The 25,091-nt window shown below is 39.1% G+C and overlaps 1 protein-coding gene across 1 annotated transcript in view; it reads left to right on the top strand.

Moving 5' to 3' along the window:
- The window catches only part of Ophn1 (oligophrenin 1), a 383,470-nt gene that overhangs the window by 346,290 nt on the left and 12,089 nt on the right, over window positions 1-25,091 (top strand). The window contains exons 20-21 of the mRNA XM_040282142.2: window positions 2,358-2,505; window positions 16,059-16,382. Of these exons, the coding sequence (XP_040138076.1) occupies window positions 2,358-2,505; window positions 16,059-16,382 (472 nt within the window). The remainder of the gene's footprint in view (window positions 1-2,357; window positions 2,506-16,058; window positions 16,383-25,091) is intronic.

Here is a 25,091-nt window from a genome sequence, read left to right as displayed (position 1 = left end):
GTCTCCTTATATGTACATAGGGTAATGAAGACCATCGTGTTCCACCATCTTTCCTACCCCTGTTTCCCTCCCTTCTCCTCCCTCCCCTTTTCCCCTTTGCCCTATCTAAAGTTCATTTAATCCTCCCATGCCCACCCCCCATAGCATATTATGGATCAACATCCTTAAATCAGAGAAATCATTCAGCACTTGTTTTTTGGGGATTGGCTAATTTCACTTAGCATAATATTATCCCCTGGTTTCTATGGACCTTCCACTGGTCTGATTTGTTTTGTCAGCTCAGGGACTGCATTGAGTATGTGGAGTATGTGAAGTTGTGTCTGTTGGTTGTTTCTGTTTTGTGCAGGAGTTCAGGACGCAGGGTTCTGGGCTATTGCTGCTATTGCTGTGGGTCATCATATACCCACTCCCTTCTACAGGATTGTTTTCATGAAGGCATAAAGCATAATGGCTGTCTGCAAGCACAGATCCTGTGGTTGTGGATTCTCCATGGGGGATCTGTGGTACAGATCCTGGCCTATGCAGCTTACTGGGATACTGTCTTTTACCACTGAGTAAAGAGATTCAGCTGACTCACCTAGGTTCCAGTTTCCACTGCCCCAGGCTGTGAAGGGTGGGCACTGATTCCCTCTGCTGACTGTGACTGATGCAGGGTTGAGACAGGATCAAAACAATGCCCTTGGACTAGGGTTGGGGCTCAGTGGTAGAGCGCCTCACACATGGGAGACCCTGGGTTCGATCCTCAGCAGCAAATAAAAATAAATAAGTGAAATAAAGGTGTTGTGTACAACTACAACTAAAAAATAAATACTTTAAAAAAAGAAAACAGTGTCCTGTCACTCGGTACATGTGCCCAAGGGTCAGCTGCCTTGGACCCAGGCAAATGTTTGCCTTGACTGACCTCTTGTTGGCTTTGGTAATGGTCCAGGCCTCTTCCCTTTAAGCTTCCTGAAAACTCAAGTAACTTCTCATCCCAGCCTTCCACCAGCTGCTGCCATGATCTAGGGAACCATCACTCTATGCTGCTGGATATCCAGGAGGCTTCCCTCCAGGATGGCCTTATGCAGACTGTGACTGCAATCAGGGATAATCCCTCTAGGCTTCTTAGACCTCAGGCAACTCCCCTCTGTTTCTCATCCCAGGGACAGCAGGCGGCAGCAGCAGTTCTAATGGCTCCCCTTTCCCCTTTATTCTGCTTGCTGCCAAAACTGTCTTGCTGCTTGGATCTGAGCTTTCAGTTCTGCCGCTGTGTGTGAATTGCAGGTGTCTGCTCTGTCTCTGCCCAGCCTTCCATGACAGCTGTACAGAGTGCTGATTTGGGTGAGCAGTTCCTGGGTTGGTTGTTCCACCCTGCTCCCCATTTTCATGGTCAGAGGGAAGGGTTTCAGCAACTTTGGGCTAGTAGTGATCCCTCTACAAGTTCTTTCTAGAGGGATCCTTACGAGAACCCACTACCCTCTAGTTTAACTTGTTTCTTTCTGGAAGTGGGGAGAATGCTGTGTTGATTTATGAGGGTGACTGTTCAGCTCTGGGCTCCACAAAATGGCTGTGGATCCTGGCATGGCTTTCTACTTATGATTTGGTTTTATACTGCTTGATCTGCTTCAAGGACACCGCTGTTGCTGCCATGCCTTTTTTTTCCTGCCTTTCCTTCCAAATGTTGTTAAGGGAGTGGACTTTGTGCTTTTCTGCTCCCTCTTTCTCTGCCTGTTGTCCCTCCCCATTTCTCCCACCCTGTTCCACATTTGGGGTTAGGGAATTCTGTGCTTATTTTCTACTCTGGTAACCAATCTTCAAGTCTCTCCAGGTCTTGGACATTATAATATTGAGTCTTAGAACATTTATATCTCCCACCTGTCAGATCAGCTGTTCCTTCACTGCCTCCTCTCTGTGTTTTTGCTCTCAGAATCCACTGCCTAGGTCCATTCTGCCATATTTAGGACTCTCTCAAAAAGCATCTTAATAACTCTTTGCATCTGATTTTTATCATATCCTGTGAGGTAGGTGGTATTGCCCCTGTGTTACCGAAGAGAACACAGAGGCTCAGTGAAGAGAAATTACTTCCCTCAGGTCTCCCAGGCAGAAAGTAGAAAACCAGGACTGATGTTGTAGTCTTTTGTCTGCATTCTTTGTTTCACACTAAGGAGCGTTCCATTTTGTTTCATAAACATGGGAAGAGATATCTAAACACTTGCTAGTAGAATGTTTTAGAAAATCCCCATAATTCAATTAACCATATTAGAATATTTACAGCAGACCCTAAGTGTAATGTTAGCAGATATCAGGTGGTAGGCAGTATTAGGGACAAAAAAGCTTGATATAATTGCCTCCTGGATATCTTCCTTATCCCTCCACAGATCTATTTGGGTCCACCTGAGGAGAACACTGCACCCCCAGTGCCTCCACCTCGAGTGACAGCAAGAAGACACAAACCAATCACAATTTCGAAGCGATTACTGCGAGAAAGGGCGGTTTTCTATACTTCTTCCCTGGATGAAAGTGAAGGTCAGTACTCATATTCACCCTTAGCTTCTAAATGGTGATTAGATACAAAGAAGTTGTTGAGGGGCAGAAGTGGGGGTGTGACCATTTTTATCCATGCAAATATAAGTCTTTCCTGGCTTCTAGGTTTAAAAGCATCTTGGAGAAGCAAAGCTTATACTTATTCCCAGAGAGGAAATTACTTTTTTGGTTTTGGATAGAACAGGAATGACTTTGTAAAAGATGCTACCATGATCCTTTCTTTATAAGATCAGTGGAGGATCCACAATATTCTTAGATCTGTGTGCCTAATACATGGAAATGCATAAATCAGATGCTTTCTGAACATGCTTAGGTTTTAAACTCATATATGGCTAACATGGATTGAAAACCTACTATGAGCCAGGTACTATGCTAGGTGCCCAGTATGTATTCCTAAGGAGCTTGTGGGATAAAGTGAGATACATGTATGTGAACAAACAAATGCCAGTTGCTAGGAATGAGACTCTAAACATTCTACATGGATCTATGCCCCACTCACCACTATTCCACTGAGAACATTCTTGCAAAAGTCACTAATAATCTCCATGTGATCAAATCAAATAGCCACTCTATTATTCTCCCCTTACTCAGCTTATGAACAGCATTAGATACAGTTGACTCCTTCCTCCTCCTTAAAACACTGAATTTGGTTTCCAGGACACCAACTCTCCTTTTGCCTCACTAGATATTCCATCTCCATCTCCTCTATGGCTTTTCCTTCTTTCTGTTATATTTCTATGTGATTTTATCCATTCTTTTGGTCTTATTTTTTAATTTATTCTGATTTTTTATACCTGATGCCAGAATGCAGTTCATTTCATATTACACATATAGAGCACAATTTTTTAAGACACTGATTATAAACAAAGTAACACCATTCGTGTCTTATACATGTACTTAGGGTAATAATGTCTAACTCATTCCACCATCATTCCTCCCCCCTTGCCCCCACCTTTCCTCTCCCTCCCCTTTGCCCTATCTAAAGTCCCTCCATTTCTCCCATGCTCCCCACCCCCAATTGCCATTATGCATCAGCATCCTCATATCAAAGAGAACATTCGACCTTTTGGGGGGGGGATTGGCTTGCTTATTCACTTAGCATTATATTCTCCAACTTCATCCATTTGTCTGCAAATGCCATGATTTTATTCTCTTTTAATGCTGAGTAGTTTTCCATTGTGTATACATACCAAATTTTTCCTATCCATTCATCTACTAAAGGGCATCTAGGTTGGTCCCATGATTTAGCTATTGTGGATCCTTCTGTTATAAACATTGATGTGGCTGTGTCCCTGTGGTATGCTGTTCCTTTGGGTATAAACCGAGAAGTGGGATAGCTGGGTCAAATGGTGGTTCCATTCCCAGTTTTCCAAAGAATCTCCATACTGCTTTCCAGACTGGCTGCACCAATCAGCAATCCCACCAGCAATGTATGAGTATTCCTGTTCCCCACATCCTCACCAACACTTATTGTTGTTTGTATTCTTGATAGCTGTTATTCTGACTGGAGTTGAGATGAGATCTCAGAGTAGTTTTGATTTGCATTTCTCTAATTGCTAGTGATGTTGAACATTTTTTCATATGTTTGTTGATTGATTATATATCCTCTTCTGAGAAGTGTCTGTTCAGTTCCTTGGCCCATTTATTGATTGGGTTATTTGTTTTTTGTTTTTTGGGTTTTTTTTGATGTTAAGGTTTTTGGGTGCTTTGCATATCCTAGATATTAGTGCTCTATCTGATGTGCTTGTGGTAAATATTTGCTCACATTCTATAGTCTTTCTATTTTACCTCACTGATTATTTCTTTTTATGAAAAGAAGCTTTTTAGTTTAAATCTATTCCATTTATTGATTCTTGATTTTAATTCTTGTACTACAGGAGTTTTATTAAGAAAGTTGGGGCCTAATCTTACATGATGGAGATTTGGGCCTACTTTTTGATCCATTAGGTGAAAGGTCTCTGGTTTAATTCCTAGGTGCTTGATTCACTTTGAGTTGAGTTTTGTGCATGGTGAGAGAGATTTAATTCCATTTTGTTACATGTGGATTTCCAGTTTTCCCAGCACCATTTGTTAAAGAGGCTATCTTTTCTCCAATGTATATTTTTGGCACCTTTGTCTAATATAAGATAACTGAATTCATGTTCTCTATTCTATACCATTGGTCTACAGGTCTATTTTGGTGCCAATACCATGCTGTTTTTGTTACTATTGCTCAGTAGTATAGTTTTAGGTCTGGAATAGTGATGCCACCATCTTCACACAGTTTTTTGATTTTAAATATCATTTGAGTGCTGGAGATGATTTCTAGTTTCCATCTGTATGATATTGTCATCTCAAACTCCCTGCTGAACTGACTCCCTTGGGATGATGACTCATGGGCATTACATTCGAAATGTTCAAAACATAATTTTTGATTTTCTATTGCTCCTTTACCTGCTCCTACTCCCACCCCCCCAGTCTAATTAATAGGCCACACCAGTCTCCTGATCGCTAAGGTTAAGAACTTTGACATCATCCTTAATTAGTCTTTTCCTTTTTTTCATCATATCTGATCCATTGGCAATTCTTATCAGCTCTGCATGCCCATTACATGCTAAATCTTTCTGCTTTCCCATGCTACCATCCTTGCTGAGCCTACATCATCTCTCACCTGGTATCCTTATTTGCTTTCTTGCCTGCCTCTAATCCATTCTCCACAGCAGCCAGTTAAATAGACATCTGTTGAAAATGTAAATTGGATCGCATCATTCCTTCTGCTGCAAACTTTCAGTGACCTCTTTTCATTTTTAGCATAAAATTTGCATTTAATGCTGTGTTATATGATCCTTACTTATCTCTCTAACCTTCATTTCTGTGCTTACTGCTCTCACTGTCCCCTTTGCTTTCTCTGGGCTAATCCCATTGGTCTTGCTGTTCCTTATAGATATCAAGCTTAACTAAGTGCCTTTGCATTTGCTGTTCTCTTTGCCCTAAGTATTCTTCTTCCAGAACTTCACAGGCCTTACTCCTTTATCCAGAGTTTGGCCAAATGCTATCTCCTTATAGAGACCTTCTCTGTGTATTCTAGTCAAATAATCTTTTCTCCTCATCCAATCACTGCCTATTTCTTTATACTACACTATTTTATTTATACACCTGATACTATTTGTCGATACGTTTGTTTCCTGTCTTTCCTGTTAGAAAGTAACATCTATTTTATCACTAACCCTTAGAATATATTACATGTATATATATTATAGTATTCATGTAATAAGAATGAATGAATGGATATGTAAGGAATAATGAAGAGTAAGGGATTACCTAGCTTAATGATCACTTTCATACAGAAGTTAGAATGAAATGTTAATCAGGAAAAAGTGGAAGGGAACATTGAATGCCTACTCTGTCCTACCAAAATTTCAGTTTTATGATATAAATTTATTTATTTATCCATGATGTCCCCAAATAGAAACTCTATACCAGCAGAATTTTTTTTACACTGTATCTCTAGCACCAGCACAGTACTTGGTACATAGTAAGCCCTCCATAATTGAGAATAATAAATGAACGAATCGGGTGTCAGTAGACCTAAGACTGAACTTCATCTTAACCACTATCCTACTGAGTAAAATGAGCTAGCCATTTTCTCTCTCTGGGTCTCAGTTTGCCCCTCTGTGAGGTGAGGGCTTTGTGCCAGAAAATCTCCAATGAGATCACCCAGTCTAGACATTTTTAAGAACTTTTTTAGACTGATATATAATTTAAATGCCATAAAATTCATTCCTCTAAATTGTACAGCTCAGTAATTTTATTACATTTTGTACAGCCATCTCATTCCAGAACATTTTCATTACCATATTTTCCAATTTCCATTCCCCATAACCCTTGGCTGTTACAATCTACTTTCTGTCTCTACAGATTTGCCTATCCTGAACATTTCATATTAATTGAATCACATACTATGAAGATGTTTGTGGCTGACAAATCATTTCACTTATTATAATGTATTCAAAATTCATCCAAATTGTGGCATGTATCATTTATTCATTCTTTTTTTATTGTCAAATAATATTTCATTCATCATTTGATAGTTGAGTACTATTTACTTTTTTAGCTATTATAATGCTTCTGTGAGCATCCATGTACAGGTTTTGTGTGAATGTCTTTCAATTAAGTATATACCTAGAATGAAATTCTTTGGGTCATATGGTTACTCTGTATTAAAACTTTTAAAGAATAGCCAAGCTATTTTCCAAGCAGATACACCATTTTACTTTCCTACTGGAAATGGTTGAGATTTCTAATTTTTCTGCATCTTCACCAACTGCTGAGGGCCATTACCAAGTAGGAATGACGCATCGAAATTTCCTTGCCAAGCGTACCCCATGCTGCTTAGAGGACATTTGATGGGACATTGCATGCATGCTTTAATGAGGTGACCTTGCTCAAGGACCTAGGCAGATCCGGGTTTAGAGCTGATCAGGTTTGAGGAAGTAACCGGCTCCTTGAGTTTAAGGCGTTGCCAGTTTAAGATAATGGGTTTTAGGGAAGTTGGAAGTTGAAGATTATTGCTGGGATTAGGGTGTTCCTGCTGCTTGTTCCCGTTGAGTTCTCGTGAGATTAAAATGGGATTTGGAGATAGCCTCGTGGAGTAGGTGGTTTGTGCGGGAGACGGCAGAACGTGTTTGCCCCTGGACCTGTGTGGAGGTGGTGTGAGAGCGGGAATAAAGAATTGCTGTTTGAACCTACAAAGCTGTGAGTGCCTCGTGATTCTGGTGCCAAGCATTGACCTTAATGGCCCTCAGCATCTCCCCCTTTCTGATTAATTAAACAACAAGCAATGTGGCTTAGGACCGTGCCTGGTAGGTTGTCCAATTCAACATGTGGTTCTTACCCGTCATGGGAGAACTGACCTTTACACGTCAATTTCCTGTCTTAGGTTGAATCCACTGCAATCAGATCAACCCGTCGCTGACTACCGGTCCAGCATTCAGCCATGCTTGTGGATAGGCCTAAGCACCAGTGGGGGGGTGAGGTTCTTGCCTCACCTCTGTTGGCCCCCAAATTTAACCTTGGTGCCAGTGGGGGGGTGAGGTTCTTGCCTTACCTCTGTTGGCCCCCAAATTTTAGACCATCACTAGTAGAAGGGAGGAAGATCCAGAAATGCCACGACACCAAGCCAATTGACGGCTCCTTTGGAAAAATTGCATCACTGGTGACACCATCAGCAAAGATGCCAGCATTACCACAATTAACATGGGGTGCGCTGGCAAGGAAATTGCATCACTGGTGACACCATCAGCAAAAATATGCCAGCAGTACCACAATTCGCTGCACCAGACGATAGTTCACAATGCATGCAACTGATGTATAGTCCAGGCAAGTTCTGCAGGCAGTTCAAATCGGAGGAGTCTATCAATATGTCCATTTCCTCCCAAAGTAAATCAAGTCCTTGATTGAGCATTACTTGTTGAGTTATATTCATTGATGCATCAGTTTATACAGTTTCCTGTGGTAGCTATCATAGAAGCTGTAGTTTGGTTTTCTTAGTCTTCACCGGCACTGGGATGGAGATGGGAATTCTGGTAATGATGTTAAAGAGACATTATCCTGAACAGAATTATTAAATATAATGAAAAGGAAAAGTGAAAGTAAACAAACAGATCTGTTAATCACCTTTAAAAACAATAGTAAGCAAACAGATCTATTAACCACCTTTGAAAACAATCATTAACAGCTGTTTACCTAATTAGACTAAACCACTTAAATCACGTGAATAAAAAAAAAAAAAAAGAAAATTCGGATCCATTTTTTCATGAGCGCTCCTCATATGGACATACACACATACTGACATGCAACACAAAACAGTGCAGACATAACATACAACACATAAGACAATAATAATGGCCTTGTAGCTTTACCTAGGTAAAATCTCCATTGCAATGTTTAAAAACTCCACAGTCAAAAAATTAAAAACAGTCAAAAAACAAAACTGATCAGAAAAACATTAACCTAGGTTTGTATGAGCTCAAAAATAAAATAGAACTTTATGATGTGGGAAAAATGCAATAATAAAATAGATATTGAAAAAAGCACCGTGGTAAATCACTGTCGCAGATGTAAGAATAGCCAAGCTGGAGCTCTGGATATCAGCTGTTATGGATTTCAGTCAAATCATCTTCTTTTTCTGTAGAAATTGTTTTGGTTAACCTCTCTGGAATCCAAATCGGCTGCTGTTCTCCCTGTGGGAACACACAAACGGAACCCCGACTCCAGACAATAACTGGGTCGGGACCTTTCCATTGTCCTGTTAGAATATCTTCCCAAAGTACCTTAGGCTTATGTACATTTTTCGGATACATATGTCTTTCCGCAGCACTAAGTCCTGATGAATCCAAATTTAGAAAGTTTAGAGTAAAAAGGGTTATTTTAAGTTTATCTTTGGGGGATATATACCCCTTTCCAATTCCCTCTTTTTGCTTTAATAGGTACGTTTTAATAGTTTGATGAGCTCTTTCAACTATGCCTTGTCCCTGTGGATTGTATGGGATTCCTGTTATATGAGTAATACCAAATGATGAGCAAAATTGTTTAAAAGATTTAGACGTATAACCAGGACCGTTATCAGTTTTTAACTGTTTAGGAACACCCACAGTGGCAAAATTTTGTAAGCAATGAGCTATAACATCTTTAGTTTTTTCTCTGGCATGAAGGGAGCCCATCAAAAATCCGGAAGAAGTATCAACTGTAACATGTAAATATTTTAATTTTCCAAATTCTGGCAAGTGTGTGACGTCCATCTGCCAAATATGGTTAGGTATCAGTCCTCTAGGATTGACTCCAAGATTAACTTGGGGTAAAAAGGTCACACAATTTTGACATTGTTTTATTATATGCCTGGCTTGTTCCTTAGTTATTTTAAAACGCTTTTGTAAAGTATTAGCATTAACATGAAACCTTTTATGAAAATTTGTAGCTTCTTCTACAGTAGAAAAAATATGTATATCATGTGTAGTTTTATCTGCTAAATCATTGCCCAAACTAAGGGCTCCAGGCAATCCTGTATGTGCCCTGATATGTCCTATAAAGAATGGATCTTTTCTATCCCAGATTAGACTTTGTATAGTGGAAAACAAAGAGAAAACAGTAGAGGAAGGGGAAATCCTACCAGCATCTTCAAGGGATATTATAGCATTAACTACATACTGACTATCAGAAAATAAATTAAATACAGAATCTTTGAACATCACAAAAGCTTGTAGAACTGCATTAAGCTCTACCTTTTGAGCTGATTGTTTGGGAACTAAAAATGTAAAAGTTTGATCAGGGGTAACTACTGCAGCTGTACCATTATTAGACCCATCAGTGAATATATTTGGAGCATTCACGATAGGTGTTTTTCTTGTCATTTTAGGAAAAACTACAGGATGCTTAGACCAAAAAGACAACAAAGGATTAGATGGTAAATGATTATCAAATGAAACATTCGATTTACACATGATTATTGCCCAAGTATTTAATTCATTAGCTAACTCATCAATTTGCTCCATAGTATATGGAGTAATAATTTTATTGGGAGAAATTCCAAACACTGCCTTTGCTGCTCTTATACCTTTGAGTATTAATTGCCCTACAGCCTCAGGATACCTAGTAAGAATAGTGTTAGGAGAATAAGATAAATGTATCCACAATAATGGACCTTCTTGCCAAAATACTCCTGTAGGAATATTTCTTGTTGGTAGTACAATAAATAATAAAGGCAAACTTATATCAATTCTATCTAAATGCATATTTTCCATATATGTCTCAATAATTTTTAATGCCTTTCTAGCTTTAGGAGTTAACATTCGGGGTGAATTTGGATCTGATGGACCTTTTAGAATATCAAATAAAGGTCCCAACTCTCCTGTTGGTATGCCTAGATAAGGCCTTATCCAATTTATATCTCCCAACAACTTTTGAAAGTCATTAAGTGATTTGAGTTGATCTACTCGAATTTGAATTTTAGGTGGACGGACCATGGTTGAGGATAATAGAACTCCTAAATAATTAATTGGAAAATTTAATTGTACTTTGTCTATTCCTATCTCTAGATTATAATTTTTTAACAAGTTTGTAAGTGTGGCATAACATTCCAGCAATGTGTTTTTATCTTTATGTGCCAATAATACATCATCCATATAGTGAAATATTTTTAGTTCAGGATTTTGATTTCTAAGTGGCTGGATTGCTTTATTAACATATATTTGACACATAGTTGGACTGTTAGCCATTCCTTGAGGGAGTACTTTCCATTCATATCTTTCATCAGGACCTTCATGATTTAATGCAGGGATAGTAAATGCAAAACGTGGACTATCCTCGGGATGAATTGGAATCGAAAAAAAGCAATCTTTAATGTCTATAGCTAAAACATGCCACGTTTTTGGTAAAGCAGACAATTGAGGAATCCCTGATTGAGCAGGTCCCATAATAACCATCTCATTATTAATTGCTCTTAAATCTTGTAATAATCTCCATTTACCCGATTTCTTTTTGATAACAAAAATGGGAGTATTATGGGGAGATACGGAAGGTTGTAAATGTCCTTCCGCTAATTGTTGTTTGACCAGATCATGGGCTACTTGTATCTTTTCTTTAGTCAGGGGCCACTGAGGAACCCACACTGGTCTTTCTGATTTCCAAGTAATTTTGATTGTCTCAGTGGCCCTTTCTGAAAATCCAACCCATGTCTGTCTGTTCCTTGATCTATTTGAATTGGCGCTGCTATACCTTGTTCTTGTTTTCCTAATCTTTTTTCTTTCCTGATACCTTGTCTAGCCCTAGTAGTGGGCACATTAGGATTGATGTTATTTGTTAACATCAAACCTAGTTGATCTAGGACATCTCGTCCCCATAAATTAATAGGAAGGTGATCCAAAACATATGGCTGTATAGTTCCTTCACATCCTTCAGGATCCTTCCAATCTAATACCATAGCACTTCTATGGGGATTAGTCGCCACTCCTAGGCCTCGAAGCGTTTGAGTGGCTTGTTGTAATGGCCAATGTTTTGGGCATTCTTGAAGAGATATGATGCTAAGGTCAGCACCTGTGTCCAGCAGTCCATTAAAGTCACGACCCTGAATATTTAGTTTTAACATTGGGCGAGAATCTAAATTTAAAGACAACATAGCCCAATCTACACCTGTGGAGCCTAATCCCTTGGAACCTCTTTCTACATTAAGACTAGAGAACTTATTATGTAGGCTGGGTAGTATTAACAACTGTGCTATTCTATCTCCAGGTGAAATTACTGATATACCTCCTGGAGAACTAGCTATAATTTTTATTTCACCTACATAATCGGGATCAATTACCCCAGGACTTATCATAAGTCCTTTTAATGTAGATGAACTACGTCCCAACAATAAGCCTACTGTTCCTTGGGGAAGAGGTCCTTTTACTCCTGTAGGAATGATTTGAACTCCCATCTCTGGAGTTAATACTGCTCTGGCAGAGGCGCAGATGTCCAACCCTGCGCTCCCTCGGGTTTGTCTGATGAGGGATTTAATGGACAATGTGTCCTGGGCACCACCCTGATGGGGTTGCTGGGTTCCTCCACTGCCCCGTATATTTGTGGTTGTGGGCCCCGGAGCATTGGGCCCCCCGGTCCGTTTTTTGGCAATGAAGCCTGGTGCCTTTCTCCACGATATCGTGGGTAAATACCTGATCCTTGTCCGTTTTTTGATAAGGGAGTACCTTCTATGGTGGTTTGAGAACGGCATTCATTAGCCCAATGTCTCCCTCTACGGCATCGTGGGCAAATACCCGGTATTCTATTCCTTTGATTTCTAGTTTTGTTAAACCCTCCTCTTATGGGGCAACTCCTTTTAAAATGTCCTGTTTGTTCACAATTATAGCATGTTTCTAGCCTGGCATCTAAAGCCTGTTGTACTGCAGCTGCCAAGACTTGCCCTTGTTCATTAACATCTCTACATAATTTAATATATGTGTTTAAATCTTCATGTCTCCATGGTCTAATAACCTCTCTGCAGCAACGATTTGCTTGGTCATAAGCCATTTGTTTTATTAATGGCATTGCTTGTTCTGTGTCACCAAAAATTTTGGCAGCCGTTTGAATAAGCCTATCTACAAAGTCAGCGTAAGGTTCATTAGGTCTCTGTATTACCTTAGATAGCTGACCTTGTAAATCTCCATGTCCTTGTAAAGTCTTCCATGCCCTAACTGCGTCTGCAGCAATCTGTACATATACAGCAGGATCATATTCCATTTGTTGCCGCTGACCCTCATAAGGTCCCCTTCCTAATAACATATCAAGACTTCTTTGAGGGTAACCGGCTGCTGCATTTCGCCTAGCTGTCTCCATGCAAAATTCCTCATTGGCAACCTTCCATAACAAATATTGTCCTCCATTTAGCACAGATTTACACATGCTAGCCCAATCTGCTGGCGTCATGTCCAAGTTAGTAATGGACTCCACCATGCTTACCGTGAAGGGGGCTTGAGGACCATAGGTTGTTACAGCCTCCTTTAACTGCTTCACTGTGTTAAATTCTAAAACACGGTGAATTCGCTGCCCTCCTACCTGTTCAAATACAGGGCATGCTAATCTTTGAGGTCCTGTCTCAGGATCCCATCTATCAACTACGGGGTTTGAGGGCCACTCAGCTGTCTCCATCGGCGGGGCTGTTGGTTGAATTACACCCTCTGGTAAAACGGAGTTAGTAACAGCCTCTTGTTGTGGCCTTTTTCCTAATAACCCCTTTTCCTTTAAATTTTCTCCCTTTCTCTGACTAGCTCGAGAGACCTTCTCTTTTGCTTGATCTAAAATGTCTTCCTCCATGGTCTGAATCTCTAACAATTTACTTAACACTTTTTCGGCTTCTTTTTTAATAATTTCTAATCTTCTATAAAGATAACGCAATCCAATAAGATAACACAAAACAAAACCACAACTGAATGAAACAAAAACTGAATAAAAATTCACTGTATCAATTTTCTCTTTCTCGGGGCTAACAAACTTCAAACCTTGAGCCAACCATTTTTCCCAGTTTGCCTGAGAAATTTCTAGGGATAGGCAGCTTGAAACAAAAATGAAATAAATCAAAACAAGAACACATTGTTTTTTGAAATGGTCACCCATTCTCTCGCCTTCCCTCAGGGGGGAGCGATTTTACTCACCTCCAAATTTCAGACGTTCCGCGTACGGGCCACCAAAATGCCAAGGTCAATGCTTGGCACCAGAATCACGAGGCACTCACAGCTTTGTAGGTTCAAACAGCAATTCTTTATTCCCGCTCTCACACCACCTCCACACAGGTCCAGGGGCAAACACGTTCTGCCGTCTCCCGCACAAACCACCTACTCCACGAGGCTATCTCCAAATCCCATTTTAATCTCACGAGAACTCAACGGGAACAAGCAGCAGGAACACCCTAATCCCAGCAATAATCTTCAACTTCCAACTTCCCTAAAACCCATTATCTTAAACTGGCAACGCCTTAAACTCAAGGAGCCGGTTACTTCCTCAAACCTGATCAGCTCTAAACCCGGATCTGCCTAGGTCCTTGAGCAAGGTCACCTCATTAAAGCATGCATGCAATGTCCCATCAAATGTCCTCTAAGCAGCATGGGGTACGCTTGGCAAGGAAATTTCGATGCGTCATTCCTACTTGGTAATGGCCCTCAGCAACCAACACCTATCATATCCTGACTTTGATTCCAGGCATCCTAAGTGGATAAAAATCCATAATCTCAATTAATGTTTAACATTTGTGTGTGAGATATTTATGTGGAGCTCTCTTTTGTAGGGCAAGCATTGGAAACTCAAAAGGAGGTTATTTTCCAAGTTAACGATAGCTGCTAAATGACAGAACAGCAATTTGTACCCATCTATCTTATCCTAAAGTACTATTACCTACTATAAAAAATTGTGTGTTTCATATGACTTGTCTGAATATTGTTCTAAGAAGGAAACAATCCTTCTGCTTACCACCATTCTTTATCAGTAATATTTCATTTCCTTACCCCAAACACTATTTTTTTATAAATAGTATTTCAGTGAATCAAATCCCTCCACAATCATTATGGGCTCCTTCATAACCCCATATCTAAGTCATGGCCATTCGACCTCTTTAATATCTCTTGATTATCTTTTGGTGATTTCATTCCAGCTTAGATACTTCTCATCAACTAACCCCCCCCCCACTTCCAGTATCTCTGGTCCAATCTGATTTTCATAATGAACCCAGAGGTATGTTCTAAAAATACATATTTGAGAATGCTGCTTCTCTGTCACCCAAAAAGTAATTATCCCTTGTGGCCTAAAGATGAAGTACATATTCCTGAGGATGGCATCTATGATCTTTATGATATAACTTCAATCCGTCTTAACAACCTCATCTTCTTTTAGTCACAGATTCTCAAGTCAAACTAAACATTTTTAAAAATTTTTTCTCAGATAAACCCTGATCTTTGAATCTTCCAAGTTATTATTTGTGTGAACAATCTTGTTTTATCTATGCCCCTACCCAATCCCCAACCAGACATCAGGTCATTTTATCTGTGTTTCAGTATGTATCTCTAAAAATAAGGACTCTTTTTTTTTTAACTAAAACAACAATTATTATCAGCCTATCTAAAAGAAAATGATAATACCGCAAGATCAACTATCTAGTCAGTATCCAAATTCTCCTATTGTCTCATATTTATTTTTTTTTAAAATGTAATCCATCTGTTGCAACAGACCAGTACAGCTCTCAGGAATCATTTTGCTGGCCAGAAGTATGTTTTCTACCACTAAATTCTGATCTACATTTTCTATTGCTAAAGAAGATGACAATTCCCTTGCAGCAGGTTCAGTCTGGGGAGTTATTGACAACTTCAGGGAATTCTGTGGGTCACTTAAAATCAATTTTTTAAGTTTTGACTGTATTTATGTAGGTTAATTTTTCTAGGCAAGAGTACCTGGCTCTCATTATAGTTTTAGAAGCTCTAAGTAAGACTCAGAGTCACTGAAAAGCTTGCACTAATGTCAGAGGAAATTGTAGACCACAAAGGTTAGAGGAAGAACATAAAGTGGCTTTTTGAGGGTTTCTTTATGGGGGTGGAGAAAGAAGTTAAATTCTGCTATATTTATTAACTTGAAATTTGAGAAACATTAACAAATTACTTTTGAGAAAATAGTTAAGAATTAACTCATGTCTTTATTTAGAAAGAATAGAATATGAAATTCATTGGGGACGCTAAGTCCCTTTTGAATTCATTCCCCTTTGAATAAAACAGCCTAGTTTATTGTGGTTTGCTGAATTCTGGTGGTGAAAATCATACTCAGATCTTGAATTGAATTCCTTATTTAGATGGGACCTGTGACTCCTCATGAATTAGGAAGGGCAGAGCCTAATCTTGTGGGTTATAATTTATTTGTGCCACAGTGTATATAGCAGTTTTGAAAATGTGTACAACTTTTAAAAATTAGGAACATATACATATATCAAAATGAAAGGGTTTTAGAGATTATCACTAATCCTTCCTCTTTGCACCAACTTTTCTCAGATGAAATCCAACATCAAACACCTAATGGTACTATCACTATCAACCTAGAACCCCCGAAGCTGCCACAACACCTCAAACTACCTATGCAGAGGAGTGGGGAAGCTGATCCTGGGAGAAAGTCTCCAAGCAGGCTTATTTCAGATGGCAAATTGGAGCCGTGCCCTGAGGTGGATGTGGGGAAGTTGGTATCTAGGATACAGGATGGAGGGACCAAGACTACCCCAAAGGCCACCAATGGACCAATTCCAGGCCCTGGCCCCACAAAGACCCCTCCTTTCCACATAAAGAGACCAGCTCCCCGACCCCTGGCTCACCACAAGGAAGGTAAGTACTTGGGAATCCCAAGGGATTCAGAACTAAACCCATATACTTTTCACCTTGAGATCCTTCCAGGATTGGAAATATCATAAGTGGGAATGTGTTCCAGTTTACTAGAACTCATTCTGGAATGGTGGTTGAGACCACAGAAACATTCACAATAATCACTAGAATGTAAGCTCTATGAGAGCAGGGACTTGAGGCCTGTTTTCTGTTCTTCTATATTCCAAGTACCTAGAACAATGTCTTGCTGGCACATAGTAAGTACTTGTTTCTGTTGCCATTTATTAAGTATCTTCTGTATACCTAGCATTGTATTAAGTCCTAAGTTTTATTATCCTCATGACCCTTTTGTGAAGAAAGTATTATTCATATTTCAGTTAGAAAACTGAAGATCCTAGAAATAAGCAACTTCCCAGAGAATCACATGGTGACTGCCAGAGCTGGGATCTAAATCTTAGCACATCTTGCAGGTGCCAAAAATCTGTGTTCTTTCCATGAATGCAGAACCCTCGTTTTGCCTTCTGATAAGAAACTTTGAATCTGTGAACCACTGTTTTCTCATTCTCATTTTCTCATTTGGGAGAAATAAGGACAAAGGGATACAGCTTCTGTTCGTCTACACTTTTAAAATCATTACAAATTCTAGATGTAGTTGACTTCTACAATCTTTGTAAGCTATACACATGGGGGCATATAGTGAGAGGAAGGCGCTGATCCAGAGGGAAGTTTGAGAATATGATTTCTATGAAAATAGTATGGTATAATGAAAATATAGACTTTATTCTCAGAGGATTGAATCCAAATTCTGGCTCTTTTACTTTGTATCCGGATGACCTTCTTAACATGTGCCTTATGTATTTGTATCCTCTCCTGTTCTAGAAAGGATTTAAGGCATTTCACAATATAGCCAAATATAAAAATGTAAAATAGTAAGAATAATGCATCTGGAAACTATTGGCTGGGTACTAATAGTGTACTTGGTCCCATCCTAGGTGCTGAGGACACAGAAATCAATTATACAAGGTCCCTGTCCTCTATAGGCTTAGAATAGAGCATAGCAAACTATGATATGTGGGCCAGATCAGACCCATTACCTCTTTTTTATTTAATCTTTATTTGTTCTAGTTAGTTATTTATGACAATAGAATGCATTCTGACTCATTGTACGTAAATGGAGTATAACTTCTTCTTCTGGTTATACATGATGTAGAGTTACACAGGTCATGTAACTATATACGTACATAGGGTATTAATGTCCCATTAGGGTAATAATGTCCAATTCATTCTACTATCTTTCTTACCCCCATTCCCCCTCCCCTCCCTTCACTCCCCTCTGCCTAATCCAAAGTACCTCTTTCTTATATGGCCCACAAGCTAAGAATGTTTTGATATATTTAAATATTAAGGGAAGATACAATTTTTATGATGAATAAAAATTATATGAAATAAAAATTTGTTTCTTTAACATAAATATACCCCTTCATTTACATATTGTTTAGGGCTGCTTTCACATTATAACAAATTGAGAATAAAAACAGAAACTTTATGGCTCTGTAAAGCCTAAAATGTTAACTATGTGACCCTTTACAGAAAAAGGTTGCTGACCCTTGCCTGAGATTCTACAGCACAAGCAAGAAAAATGAATTCTAGAGCAGGGGCATGGGAAGATAGGATAGGAGGGAAATAACAGGAAAGGAATCAGTGCACAAAATGTTTGCCGTGAAACTTTACACACTTACTGGAATAGCATCACAGAGTTGGCTCCAAACTTTCTAGAGAAAACAAGAAGAAAGAAACCTCAACAGTTATATAATTCCAAGTTCTTAAGGGAAAAATAGCCTGTTGTTCAGGTAAAACATAACTTTTCTGTTTTGGAGGCCAGGAAAATTTTTCTTCTGCGGACTGTGGCATATAACAACCTCACTGTGGGCCAATGGCATTGTCTCAGAGGACAATTTAGTGAAAGTCTATTCTGTGTGGGGGCTGGTACACATTTTATGAAGTAATTGACCCTATGAATTTTCTGGCTGGATCCTCTGATGCCTCCATGTGTTATTTAACCTCTTTGCACACTGGTTTCCATATCTGTAAAATGGGAGAAACAGCTCACCCCACAGAATTATTGCTATGATAAAAAGGAATAAGAAAATATCTGGCATAACCAACCTATAAAATATGATACTGATTCTCTTCCCCTGTCCCTCCCTTCCTAAGATTTGCCTCTTCTGGGAAGTAGAGCCGAAAAAAATAAATAAATAAATAAAGGCCAGGACAAAAAAATAAAGGCCAGACTTCTATGTGGACATCTGCTTCAGTTTATAATTTATATATTGACCTTCATATCAATCTGCTAGAAAGTTGGATAACTCCACTTACACTCATTACAGTCGCCAAACCTTGAGATCAGCCAGGTTCTATCAGCTCTTCAGAAGAAGTTATTTATCCCTCCCTATCATTTCTACCCTTACAATCTTCTGCTTCAAAGTTCAATCCCAGTGGCCTTCTCTTCTTCCCCTTCCTCCACAGTACCATCCTCTGGGCGCTGGTGGCAGCTGCTGTCATTTAATGATGTCAGTTAATATAAGTACTGATCTGACTTGTCTAGTATCAGTCAGACTATCTAAATCTAGGCTGCAGCATTGCCAGGCTTTGATTTATGCCCTAAATCAGTTAGCCACAGGCTGAAATGATTCAGCTTTTTTCAAAGGTCTCTAGCCTTGGCCACAGAATACAGAACTGAAGTGTCTTTGGCCTTGGTGGAACATTAGCCACACCTCTGGGGTAGTTGCCTCTTTGAACCTTACCCAGGCCACCACCTCACCACTGCGTCCCTTTCTCCCTCATGATTTTGGCTGCCATGCTGGTGGATTCATAGGTATCAGAATAGTTATCAGTTAGGAAAACTCTGCAAATAGCCATGACCCTGAGCTATAGGTGGTGGCTGTTAACCCTTGTGCTAACAGAATCACAGGAAGAAGCTGTCAAGTCATCTGACCCACTCTGAACCTCGAAGTTGTCACTCTATTTCAGCTCCATTCCCTAGGATGCTTTATTACTTTAGGGATCCAAATGTGCCACTATCCTGACACCCATCTTCACTTCTTGCAGTGATCCACCATTTAAGTGGATTCTGCACATTTTTTTCCTCAGCAATTAAAAAGAATAAAAGCATGGTGCCTGTTAAATTGCTTTCTTCCATGACAGTCAGCTTTACAATAAAATCAATATTGTTTGCTGGTGGAATTTTATCAAGGGCCCTTTTCTGTTCCAGACATAAGCTGGATATTTTTTCTTCTTCTATTTCATCTAATCATTGTGACAAGCCTGTGAGGCAGGTTTTACTGTTCCCATTGCACAGATGGAAAAACAGGCTCAGAGACATGAAACAACTTGCCCAGAGGAATTCAGATTGTAAAGTAGATATGGGGCTTGAACCCAGATCAGCTTGTTTATACCACATTTTAATTCAGCTGTTTAAGCTACTTTCTCCTTTCTATTTTTTTCCCTAAAAGACACTCACGTTGGGAGTGACAAAATTATAACATCCCTTTACCTTTCATTTGATGTTACTTCTTCTTACCATTTCTGGCTGTGCAAAAGGCATGTGTAGTTCCCACAGAGGAATTTAGGACTTTCCTTGGGGAATAAAGAGGCAGGAGGGCTATTTCCCATTTACTTACATGTATTTGCTCATTTATTCAGACAGTGCTAAGCAATGAGAGTGACCATGATCTTGCCTTCTGATGGATTATAGTGAGTCTGGCATGTAAGCAGCCAGTCGCAGCCCAGTATGATCCATGATCTACTGGTGGAGAGAATAAGTTTCAGTAGGTGCATGGAGCAAGGAGTTCTTCATTCTGCCTGAGGTATTGAGATAAAAGTGGAGAGCACACCGCTCACTATAACCCTATGATTTAGGAACCCTTCTTAGCTCTTTTCCTCTGTCTTGAGAGAAAAGACTACATCAACTGAGGTCCTCCTGTGATTGCAAGAAGGATACTTCCAAGGTTTTGCTCAGTCATAAGGCCATCAATTTTCTACTGGGGTGACTAATAGTATAAGTGGCATTTTCATCTGCTTTAAAAGTATTAGGAACAGACTTGCTTCTGCAGTAATGGGCGTTGCTGGCCATTATCCATATTTTATTGTTTGGACTCATTATGCTTTAATAATCTATTGTTTGATTTTAAATCTCTGTCCTAACTGCAGTGTAACTCCAACTTGTTCTTCATGGATAATTAATGGTTAAGGCTTTAGGGGAGCATGGAAAAGTGTCATAGGAAGAGATTCTTCTAGAAAACTGGGAGACTCTTCAAGTGGAAACAATCTTTCCCTACTGTCTCAGGTTAAGTGTAGATAGGTAAAAGGAAAGTTGGAAGAATGTTGCTTAAGATTGAAGACTGATCACCATCAGGTTCCCCAAAATCTGCAAATTATAAGATTTTTTGGTTATCTTCATTTGACAGAGAATTAGAGAGGAAAACAAATGATTAGATTGGAGAAGGAGATCCAATTTGGAGTATTAGCCAAATTCCAAAGTTAAGAAAAAAAATTAAAAGGAAAAACAAGTGGAAAGACTATAGGCTCAAGAGGCTTAGTGGTCCTTAGTGGTCTTAGTGGTCAGGCTCCAGAGTGTTCCAGCTATGAGTTTGAATCTTGGATATTCCCCTTCCAATCTGTAGGACATTGGGCAGTTCATAACCTCTCTGAATCTTGGGTTTGTCCTTCTTATAATGAGGCTAATAACTGTGTCCATTGGATTGCTATAATGATGAAGGGAGACAGGTGTGTGCCTGGCACATCATGAGTACTCAGAAACAGTAGCGGGTTTTTTGCCCTTATTAGAGGTTTTACCAGCTGCACAGTTTTCATTAGGTCAGCTTCACATCTTTGAGTTTTATCTTCTCAGTGGAATTAGAGACAACACCTCTATTGCAGGCAGGTAAGATTTTTGTGGAGAATAAGTTAGTTGAGGTGTAAAAGCATCTGGTAAGAAATGGTGGGCATGGAAAATAGGGTTGTCTGCTATTCTGATTATGGACCATGAGACACCTGAGGCCCAAAATGTAGATGGCATAAAGGTACTCAGAGTGAACATGCAGGGAGAGGCATTATTTAGGGAAGGAGAAGAGGAGGGTTCTTAGCTGTTCCATTAGCTTCAGCTCAAGTCTTCTTTGGTCCAAGAAATCTCCTGACAATCCTGTCCTAGGGAACTCTCCCTTAACCCATTCCTTGGGCACCTAAATTTGGCCCTCTAATGTGGATACTGAGTGATAGGTTTCACTCTTAGTTCATGTGAGTATGTCTTCTCTTCCCAACTCAGTTTTAAGAAGCCAGGGAACAATTGTGAGAATTCCTCATGAGAGCTTAAGATGGGGCCTCAAAAAACTCCTGATATATTGAATACCTTTCATCTTGGGTTACAGAATAGATCTGAATCTTGTTTATATTATGTTTGTGTACGTTACATGTAGCCCAATGGGTTCCTAAAAAGGGAAAGCTTTCTTTGCTGTCCTTCTAGTAGACTGAAGTGCAATTTTTTTACTCAATAAATATTTGTTAAATATTCACCAGTTTTATTCAAAGCAAACTACTTGGGTCTGTGGGGAATACAGAGATGAATGCCACCTGTATCTTGCTCTCAGAATGCTCCAATTCTAATAGGACAGATAGAGCCATGAAAACAAAGATCCAAACTACAGGATTCAAAGTACAAGATGATCAGTGCCTTAAGAGCCAGAGAAAGAACTTGGAGCATTTTAAACTTCTGAAGATACAATTTTGGGCATGAGGGAATAGGGTAAATAGCATATTAGAAAGACATAATGAATTGTAAGGCATATACATGGAACAATAAATACTACTGCTTGAATTATAGGATATGTGAAGAAGAATGGTACAAAATTAGATCAGAAAGGAGAATTGAAGCCAAATGGAAGTGGGTCACACTTGCCAGGTTAAACATGTCAGAGTATATTCTGTGGACAGCAAGGAGCCATGAAGTCTAAATCTTCTGAGAAAGAGAGGCAGAATACATTGGGGTTTCTAGAGTACTCCCAATGTAGCATGTAAAAGTCAGCAGGGAGAGATAGAAGTCTAAAGACATATCATAGGCTGATTCATCTGGACAACAGTCCAACCCCGTGTTGTATTGTAGGGAAGTGATCTGCTGAAGATCATACAGCTTAGTTTTAGGACAAAGACTATATTTCAGGTTTCTTGACCCCAAGTTATATGACTCTTCCCTCCCAGCCTCACCAGTTTGGCATTGTGCTTTAGCAGTGAGACAAATTTGAGGAAAGAAAGAACAACATTGGGTCTTTCAGCCAAGAAAACCCTTTGCTGTCACTTCAAAGTCATACTTATAATGAATCATCAAGTTAAACCTGCAAATAAAGGTCAAAGGCAGACACAAGGTTCATGATGTTTGTTTCCTAAGGCCCTATTTTGATGTCCATTTGGATATGACTGTGAGTTAGGAATGAATGGGGTTCATATTTAGGTGGTGTCATGTTGTTTACTCATCAAGGGGAATGTGAGCCTTAGGATGGACATGGCTTCAGGTAGGAAATGTTTTCTGGCTCTGCGTGTGTGGCGCATCCTTCCTGCCCAACTTTCTTCCAGTAGGTAGTAGAAATGTGACAGTATTGTCTTCTCTGGTAATCTCTAAACTACAGTGAAGAAGCAGTTGTATGGCCTAGAGTTTCTCAACCCTGGCTGCACATCACACCATCTAGGGAACATTGAAAATATACATGCCCAGATCCTACTCTAGTCAATTAAACTAGAACCTCTCAGGAGGATACCCAGGTATTATATAAATTTAAAGCTCTTCACAAATTCCTGATGTGTAGCCAGGGCTGATAACTACTGGTAGTTGGGACAACATGGGTTTCGGAAATCAAATGAAGCTGGTTTTATTGTTGATAAACTATGAGGTTACTACTTACCTTGGAATTTCTTTTCCTCATCTGTATAATAGGGGCAAGATTTTCTGTACAATTACGGCCAATGTTAAATGGGAAAAATAGGCATAAAGTGCTGAGTACAGTATCATAGTACCTACAACAGAACAGGTGTTCAATAACAAGTTAGATAATTTATTTTACTAGTATTATTTTATTACCACTGTCATTTATATCATTTATAATTTTATATTCCTAATAATAACAACAAAACTGCGGATACTGGGGAAATCACTCGATATAGAGACAAGAGATATAAGACAAGAGATGTAGGTTTCAGTCCTCCCTCTGTCAGTTATCTGAGTATGTAGTTGTGGGTGAATTAGTTTACCTTTCAGAACCTCAGTTGCCTTCTCTGTGAAATGCAGATAATAAGACCTATCTATTCTCCTTTCCCAAGTTTATTTTTGAACAAATATTTATCATCTGGAAGAGTGCTTTGAACAGGATGACACTTTTTGGAAAAAAATGGATTATTATCATTTTGATTATTTTTTTCCTAATGTAATTCTGTATTTTCAGCCTAGGCTAAAGGGAATGATGTGCCCAGAAATATAAGATGCAGACTACATTGGGAGAAAAAATTTATGTATGCTCATGTATAATGTTTTGGTAATTCTTTCATCAGAACATAAATCACACTATATTATCATTATCTCTGTGAATACCTGTCTCACCAGAATGCCTAGGTGGATGGATTTTTTTAAAAAAAACATAACAATATCTAAGCACTTCAGGAACATTTACATAAATGGAAATTATATTTGTGTGCTGTGTCCAGAGGTGTGAGATTTGCATCATGTCTTTAGGGATGATTATAATATAGGTGAGACATGAGATCAGGGGCACATAATAGTGAAAAAAAGCAGGAAAAAGTATATCAATTACCCTGTGTGCTAGACACTACCTATAGGACATACAGACAATGTGTGTGTGTGTGTGTGTGTGTGTGTGTGTGTGTGTGTGTGTGTGTAAAACTAAATTGGAAGCAGGCACTGTGGCAAATGCCTGCAATCCCAGTGTGAGGGGTGGAGCCGAGGCAGGAGCATCTCGAATTCAAAGCCAGCCTCAGCAACTTGGGGAGACCCTAAGTAACTTATTGAGACCCTGTCTCTAAATAAAAAAAATAAAAAGGGCTGGAGATATGGCCTCTGGGTTCAATCCCTGGTACAAAGAAAAAAATAAATTAAATAATTTACTTCTTAAAATCACCTTGAAAGCAGGGTTAATTATATTCATTTCCCAGATGAGGCAATGGTAGTCAAAGAGGTGAAGTAATTGTCTGTGGTCCCACAGTTAGGAAGTAGCATAACAGAACAAAGCCCCAAAGCCAGGTCTGCACAATTCCAAACTCTTTGTTCTTTCTATTATAACATATTATCTTACCTTTAAGTAAGAGTCAAGGGCTTGATCAGATAAGGTGGTGAGACAAGTTGGATTTTAGTTGAGCTGGTGATTAAAGTTAAAGTTCAGGGTTTGTCCTTGGGACAGTGATTTGAAACTAGGCTTATGGAGGACTCTGAATTGACATTAAGGGTTTTGAAATTTATCCTGTGAATTTTTGAGCTTTTTGAAAGGTGTTAAATAGAGAGGAAACAGTATAAATAAAGTAAACCTTACAACAGTAGCATATGAATTCAATTTAGTGTTTTATATTTACCTTGAACATTTTAGTAGAAAAAAATTGAATATCAGTATCTACTCACAAAAATTAATCAAATAACAAGATCTACTAACACCCTTGCAT

This window comes from Ictidomys tridecemlineatus, chromosome X, assembly GCF_052094955.1.
Source record: "Ictidomys tridecemlineatus isolate mIctTri1 chromosome X, mIctTri1.hap1, whole genome shotgun sequence".
Lineage (NCBI taxonomy): Eukaryota > Metazoa > Chordata > Mammalia > Rodentia > Sciuridae > Ictidomys > Ictidomys tridecemlineatus.
The sequence above is the reverse complement of the archived record's forward strand: the minus strand, read 5'-3'. Positions and strand labels throughout refer to the sequence as shown.